The sequence below is a fragment of the Xenopus laevis genome, chromosome 7L (genome assembly GCF_017654675.1).
Source record: "Xenopus laevis strain J_2021 chromosome 7L, Xenopus_laevis_v10.1, whole genome shotgun sequence".
Lineage (NCBI taxonomy): Eukaryota > Metazoa > Chordata > Amphibia > Anura > Pipidae > Xenopus > Xenopus laevis.
This window is the reverse complement of record NC_054383.1, coordinates 136,255,056-136,263,419: the sequence shown is the minus strand read 5'-3', so window position 1 is coordinate 136,263,419 and position 8,364 is coordinate 136,255,056. Positions and strand designations below refer to the sequence as shown.

The 8,364-nt window shown below is 42.1% G+C and overlaps 1 protein-coding gene across 1 annotated transcript; it reads left to right on the top strand.

Annotated features, from left to right (window-relative positions):
* The first annotated feature begins 246 nt into the window (after positions 1–246).
* Positions 247–6,621, top strand: mrto4.L (MRT4 homolog, ribosome maturation factor L homeolog). Its single transcript, NM_001086380.1, is given in 8 exon segments — positions 247–311; positions 770–828; positions 2,794–2,897; positions 3,388–3,469; positions 4,472–4,539; positions 4,765–4,916; positions 5,194–5,270; positions 5,749–6,621. Coding segments are annotated over 8 exon segments (723 nt in total). The 5' UTR covers positions 247–283; the 3' UTR covers positions 5,902–6,621.
* Positions 6,622–8,364: the final 1,743 nt, after the last annotated feature.

Genomic DNA, 8,364 nt, shown 5'->3' with positions numbered 1-8,364 from the left:
ACCTTAGACTACAAAGTGCCTGGGAAAGAGCGGCACTAAACGGCTTATGTATATGTAAATATGTTATCGGTTAATCAGTGCTGGGGCTTTAAACCACTGTAAGAATTATAGTTTTATAAAACGGTCACGGCGGCGAGAAGTAAAACTGTCGGGGGACTTGGATTATACGGGCTTTTCGTTAGACAGCTATAGTATCCCACAATGCACCGAGGCCTGAGGTCCTGAGCTCCATGCTGCCGGAGTAGACACGTGACTGTGTGTTCAGAGACTTCAGGACCCAGCCATGCCCAAGTCTAAGAGGGATAAGAAAGGTGAGTTTGGGGTACAGATTCCTTAGGTCGGTTGTACTGGGTTGTACTGGGTTGTACTGGGTTGTACTGGGTTGTACTGGGTTGTACTGGGTTGTACTGGGTTGTACTGGGTTGTACTGGGTTGTACTGAGCTGTACTGGGCTGTACTGGGTTGTACTGAGCTGTACTGGGTTGTACTGGGTTGTACTGAGCTGTACTGGGCTGTACTGGGCTGTACTGAGCTGTACTGGGCTGTACTGGGCTATACTGGGTTTCATGGGCTATACTGGGTTATACCGAGTTATAGTTGCTGAGGATGGTGGTTCGTGTAGTTCAGGGACCATAAGAAGAAGGACCGTGTTGCCTATGGAAATCATACGATGTTTGGTCTCAGTGATAATGGGGTAGAACTGTGGGGCGGACCTGTGTGTAGAGATTTCTCTGTTCCAGTGATATTCAGTCTCTTGTTTCCCTTTCAGTTTCCTTAACTAAAACAGCCAAGAAAGGGCTCGAAGTGAAGCAGAATCTCATAGAAGAGGTGAGACCCCCCCCCTCATACCGTTTATTTATATGGAGCCCCCATGATTACAAGTTCAACAAATCTGACCATAAACCTTGTGTGTGTGTTAATCAAATGTGGAATTTACTTTTTCATTTATAACAAAGATAATTTTTTTTTAAGCAAGTAGTCAATGAAGTTGTCAGGAGAAAGAAAGAGGCTGATGTTCTTCTGCTTAGGAATAAAATTAGAAACCTTTCTCACATCTTTCCTAAGCAGAAGAACATCAGCCTCTTTCTTTCTCCTGACAACTTCCTTGACTACTTGCTGGTCAGACTGGTGGGAAACTGACCAGCAGGTGGCGCTGTTGTAACAAAATTCATTCATATTAACAGTACATGTATCCCTTAATATCTTGGAATTAAAAATAAATAAATAATGAATGTACATTGCAAAAGTGCTTACAATAGCCCCCTCATCAATTTTACATTCACTTGTTTGTATGGTTTACTTATCCTTTAAATGTCTGCGCTGTCACTGCTTGATATGTAACGTACACAAGCTCCTATGTAAGTTACTAGGCATGTTGAGGGAGTTTCTGTGTAAATTGTGTAACTTTATATGTAACTTAAACAATTTCGGATGAAGATTTTACCTGCCCCAGCACAACGCCTCCCCCCAATGGGGACCCTGATTGAAGGGGGAATATTTGTAGATCGAGAACTAAGGGTTAAACACCGGGGCAGCAAATATGTTGGTCTCTGGCACTTGCGCATCTTTCATATAAAAAGCCCCCATGTATCCCCTGTGCCGCCAGATACTGGATGTGATACTTTTGGCAGATTTATTATACCGTACAGACCTCTGCCTAAAGAAGTATAGGGCTTATTTGGGGAATGGATCAAATATGGTGACAGAGCCCCTTATAAAAAGTGCTCATGTCGGGGTATTTTTCTAATAGTTTTGCACCATCCCAGGGCACCAGTTTAGTGATTTGCCTCACAGTCGGGACACTGGGGCCCAAAATAGATGTTTTAGCTATTAGTTCTCCTTTAATTTTTGCCATGAATCAAACTGACACTTAGGGGCAGATTTATCAAGGGACGAATTGGAAATTTGAAATTCGATTTATTTATTTTTATGGTCAAAACTGTCAAATTCGACTAGGGAGTTATTCAAATTCGATTTGAGTTTTTAAAAAAAATTTGAATTAGATTTTCGAGGTTTATCATACTCTGGCCCTTTAAAGGAGAAGGAAAGCTACGGAGGCATTTTATTGCCAATAGATTAGCTGCAATAGTGCCAGTTATAATACTATAGTTATTCTGCAGAATGTCTTACCATACCTGAGTAATCAGCTCTAGAAGCTCTGTTTGTTTAGGATAGCAGCTGCCATATTAGCTTGGTGTGACATCACTTCCTGCCTGAGTCTCTCCCTACTGACTCATAACTCTGGGCTCAGATTACAGCAGGGAGAGGAGCAAACTGAGCATGCTCAAGCCCTAGCCCTGGAGGTTTAAGCTGAAAACAGGAAGTCTGATACAGAAGCCCATGAGTACACAATAGAAGGAAAGAAATGTGCTGTTTCTTTTGACAGAGGACTCAGAGCAACATTACTTTGAGGGGTTACTGGTGTATTTATATAGACCTTTCTGATAAAACTTACTTACTTTTAACCTTTCCTTCTCCTTTAAGAACTCATTTGACTATTCACCGCCAAAAACCTGCTGAATTACTGTTAAAGTCAATGGGAGAGGTTCTGGGATCAATTTGGAGTTCTCAGCAGCTTTCCTGAAATTAGAGTTATTTTCGGAGAAAAAAATTGAATTGAGTTTTTAAAATAAGAGTTTTCAGGTCAATTGAATTCATCCGAGTTTTTAAAATCTGATTTTTATTTTATATATATATATTTTTATTGGTCGATTATGGAGTTTAGGGAAGTTCTTAAAAACTCGCATGAATTCGAAATTGGACCTTTGATGAATGCGCCTCCTATTGTTGCAGCTGCGGAAATGCGTGGACACCTACAAGTACATCTTTGTGCTCTCGGTGGAGAATATGAGGAACAACAAACTGAAGGACGTCCGGAACGCGTGGAAACACAGCAGGTCAGTGACAATGGACATTGTGATTCCTCCAGCCCCCCCCACTCTGTGCTAGAATGTCACTGACAATTTTGTGTATAAAATGTTTTCAAAGGGGAAGTGCGCCTACAAACTGTTATTTGTGCAATAAAAGAAAATACCGTTTTAAGCAGCTGCTCAATAAACAGAAATTCCACCTTTTTTTACTGGTTGTATATTTGTGTGACTCCTGAAACAACGAAGCACAAGTTGGTTCTACTTTAGATCTGTTAATCAGCATTGTTTCAAGAGGTAGAACCAGCAGTGCAGAGAGTATCAGTTGCTGGATAGACACTGCTTTTAATCCCAACGACTGTTACACATAACTATAAGGAATGATTGGATAATGGGAAATTGTTATTATGCTAATATGTCATTATGCAGAACAGCAGTGTTTGTGTGAGCGAGAGACGCTCTCTGTGTGGAGGGAGAAATGACAGTGCACTGCATTCAGATTATTATTTCTGGTCGGCAGGTTATTCTTTGGGAAGAACAAGGTGATGATGGTGGCAATGGGGAAAGGAGTCAGTGATGAATACAAGGATAACTTACACAAGGTAACGCTCCCATGAATCTTCTCTTCTGTATTATAGTAAAACCCCAAATTTATGCTTTTCAAGGGATCGTGAAAAAAAAAAAAAAAGTTAAAGAAAACATGTTAATGACACGTGTAGGAATCTTTTTTTTTTTATTTGAAACAGCTATTAATAGGGATACACCAAATCCAGGATTTCGGTCCAATCCTTCTGCCTGACCCAACTGAATCCTAATTTGCTTATGCAAATTAGGGGCAAGGAGGGAAATTGCGTGACTTTTTGGTCACAAAACAAGGAAGTAAATAATATTTTTCCCCTTCCCACTCCTAATTTACATATGCAAATTTGGGTTCGGTATTTGGCCGAATCTTTCGCAAAGGATTCGGGGGTTTGGCCGAATCCTAAACAGTGGATTCAGTGCATCCCTAGTTATTAGCTAATATAAGTAATTCTAAATCGACTGGACTTGCTGAGTAATCAATGAAGACGTTTCACTTCTCATCCGAGCAGCTTCTTCAGTTCAAGTTCACAATCTTGTGCCCGAGGTCCCTTTCTCCAATTCCAGCCCAAACGGCTTCTTACAGTTTTCTCTCTCTCTCCTGCCCCCTCCTTCTTCAATCAAACTGCCACTTCCCTTTCCTTGTAAAGTTTTTGTGCCCCGGTCCCTTATGCTCCTGCAGTACAGCTCCTCCCCCTCAAACTGTCAGGACACACATGCGGCCGCATCCAGAAGAAACTGTACATATATGTGAATAGAACAGGTTTTTTTGAAATAAGGGACAGGGCCTGAAATTACAGCAACCAATCAGATGTTTGCTTTCATTATTGTAACAGGGCTATAAATGCAAGCTGCTGATTGGTTGCTATGAGGCTAGGGCAATCTCTGGCAGTGAATTCATCAGTAGTAAAACTGTATCCAGTACCTGTGGGTTTGGGGAAATACACACACACTGCATTGAGTAGAGGGATACAGTAGAGCCTGTATGTGCGGGTTTAATCATTGTCCTTCCCGTGTCCCTTTAGCTGAGCAAGTGCCTGAAAGGGGAGGTCGGACTCCTGTTCACCAACCGGACAGAGAGAGAAGTGGAGGAGTGAGTATGTTGGAGTCTTAATAGTGTACGAGGTCCAAAGAAGGTTCACGTTCTTAAGAGCACCCGACCCTTTCTTAAAGCTGTCTAATGTATCTGCAACTACAGCGGCTTCAGGGAGACAATCCCACGACCTCCAGCTGTTACTGTAACACCCCTTTTACTGTATGTCGGGGGGTCTTGTGCTGGACTGAGGTGCTCATACAGTTTGGGGCTCTGTGTTTGCAGGTGGTTTGATCAGTACAAGGAAACGGATTTTGCCAGAGCTGGAAACAAAGCCACATACTCGGTGGTACTGGATGCCGGGCCTCTCGATCAGTTCACTCACTCAATGGAACCGCAGTTACGGCAACTGGGACTCCCCACTGCTCTGAAAAAAGGTGAGTACCAAATTGGCGTGAAGTTGTTATATTCATAGGCATGGGGTAGGCACATAAAGTACCTACCCCTTATACCCAGGTACCTACTGTACTGGGACTGTGTATCTCATCTGCACATAAAGTACCTACCCCTTATACCCAGGTACCTACTGTACTGGGACTGTGTATCCCACCTGCACAGAAACTACCTACCCACATACCAAACCACCTGAGCTTACAGTTCTGGGAGGAAGTAGCCAGTCCAGCTTTCCCAGCCTGATGCTTTTCTCTCTCGCAGGAGTCATCACGTTACTGTCAGACTACGACTTGTGTAAAGAGGGGGACGTATTAACCCCTGAACAAGCCAGGATTTTGGTAAGCATAAAGAGCTTTAAAGTGGTAGATGCTAATTAATTTTAACTTTCATATGTTATGGAATGTCCTATTCCTAGCATATTTCCAATTGGTCTTTATTTTTCAATAGTTTTTGAATTATTTGCCGCCTCATTTCAACTTTCAAATGGAGGTCACTGACCCCAGCAGTCAAAAAAAAAATAAATCCTACAATTTCTCTGTGAGGCTACAATGTTATTGTTCCTTTTTATTTGGGGCTGCCAGTCTCTCTCACACCACTGGATGGTTGCTAGGGTAAATTGGACACTAGCAACCAGCTAGCTGCTTAAATATGAAACTGGAGAGCTGTGAACAATAAAGCTAAATATTTCCGAAACTATTAAAAAAAATTCTCGTGATATCAGTCAGCATCATCGTTTAACGGTGAACTACATGTCTTTAAAGGGGAACTAAAATATTAAAGTTCCTTATCACTTCCCTTTTCCTTGAACTCTCATAGAAATTATTTGGCTTCCAAATGGCCGAGTTCAAAGTCTCCATCAAATCAATATGGACTGCAGAAACGGGCGAGTTCCAGAAATTGGGAGGTGAGACGCAGGAGAAGAGTGAAGCGGAAGATATGGATGAGGAGGAAGGGGATAATGATGATTAAGGACAAACTCCCCTACCCCCGAGCTGGAATATGAGATATGGGACACTTCTCCCCCTCTGGGACTGCTGATACTGACAGCCAATCATATAACAGAATGTTACTGTGTTTTAACAGATGACATTTTGGCCTAAAATGTATTTATTACAGTGGGAGGCACCGCCCTGTGACTGACCGTTTGTTTTGGTTAAGGTCACCGAGCCCTCGGCCTGTTTGTCACAGGGTTCAGAGCCGCTCTGTACTGAGCACAATAATCCGCTGCATTTTAGGAATAAAATCATGTGATTTGGTTACAGAACAAGTTTCAGTTCTTGATAAATCCATCTCCCTGCACCCTTCATGGGCCCCACAGAAAAAATGATTTAATAAGTATATATATTGAATTCTGGGTCCCCCAGCAGCTTCAGGGTCTGCTTTCTCTGTAGTTACACCCCTGGGGCTAATACAACAGGGTGATCAGGACACAAAATGTGGCCCCTGGGATAGTTTCCCCATCAGCAGCAGGAATCAGAGTTAAGTTCTGCATAAGAATTTAAAGGGGATCTGTACCCCTTTGTGAAACCATGTTCTAAGACAGCATGACTGGCAGCCCTAGTCCAGCAACTTCAGGGTTACATTCTTAAAGCAGTATTGCACAATAAAACATGCAGATGTGTATGTATTGTGTTTGGGCTGATGTCATCGCACATGTTCCGGGGGATTTATTAAATTCTTTTGTACAAAGTCGTCTTTTGGAGTCACTGGGTTCCTTTTTATGAAGGATTTAGTCTGAAAAGCAGTAAGTTGTCCAGAGCTAGGGGGGAGTCCCTTTATCCCCAAACTCCCCAGCCAAAAGGCCTGCAGGATACAAGAGTGGTCAGACCCCCTTCCCCCATGACAGTGGGATAACCAATGGTCCTCCAAGGAGGACCCAAAGACTCCCCAGGCAACCAGAATATAAAAAATCTTTGCTTGAAAGGCTGGTGCTAAGGAGCAAATGTGCATAAAAGAAAGTGCCAGTTCAAATCTAAAATTTGGGGCCTTTGGACAGAGGATCAAGTGCCTCTCTGCTCCACCAATGAATGGGGACTTCATACCTCCCTTTACTGGGCGATATCCCACCCACTGATAAGAACAGATACTTGATCTTCACCAAAAGGCAGAGAAGCAATAGAAATATAGTATTGGGATTGTGCCGCAGGGCTGGAAATGCAGACATAAGGTCCTGACTTGAAGGGGTAGTGGGTGCAGGGAACTCACTCCCAGCAGAAGCTGCACTCAATGAAGACAGAGTGGGGCACGGAACTTTCAGCAGAAGGAGTAGGGACTAAGGGAGAAATCATGGCAGGCAGTGCAGCTTTACTGAAGGGGCAGCAAATGAGAAGCCATTTGCAAATAAACATCAGGAATGGACTCCAAATAGGGTTGCCACCTGGCCGGTAAAAAATGATTATCCCAATGCAGGCCCGGACTGGCAATCTGTGGGTTCAGGCAAATGCCACAGGGGCTGCTGTATGTCTCCATAGGCAATCACTATTTATTGGGCTGGTAAGGGGCTGTTTGGGCCTCTGTGTACCTGGCCAGGGCCTATTTTGTTTCTCCGTCCAGACCTGTCCCAATGTTATTAATAGGGAATAAAGATAAATATATAGGAAGGTCAGTGATCCCAATGTTATTAATAGGGAATAAAGATAAATATATAGGAAGGTCAGTGATCCCAATGTTAATAGGGAATAAAGATAAATATATAGGAAGGTCAGTGATCCCAATGTTATTAATAGGGAATAAAGATAAATATATAGGAAGGTCAGTGATCCCAATGTTATTAATAGGGAAAAAAAATATATAGGAAGGCCGGTATTTTTTTCCAGAAAAGGTGGGAACCCTAACTCCAAAAGAGCCCAATGAGGGAGGAGGAAACGAGGCGGAGAAACGACTCAGGAATTGGTTCTTTGTACTGAGCAGCCCATTGGCCTTCTATTTGCCTTAAAGCCCAAAGCAGGTTAAATATCTAAAGGGAACTCCAAATACTGTATCTCATAATGCCAGGCTGTGCCCCATACAGGTAAAGGATCTGTTATCCAGAAAGCACTGAATTATGGAAAAGCGTCTCTGATAGACTGCATTTTATTCAAATAATCCAAATTTTTTTTAAAATGGTTTCCTTTCTCTGTGTAGTAATAAAACAGTAACTTGTACTTGATCCCAACTAAGATATAATTAATCCTTAAACCAGCCTATTGGGTTTATTTCATGTTTAATTTATTTGCTATATAAAATTTATTTATTTTCTATATAAATCCCAATTACAGAATAACTGGATTTCAAGTGCTATCAATAAGACAGAACCCTGTACTTGAACTAAGATATAATTAATCCTTATTGAAGGCAAAACCAGCCTATTGGCTTTATTTCATGTTTTCATGATTTTCTAGTAGACTTAAGGTATTGAGATCCAAATTACAGAAAAGTCTTATCTGGAAACCC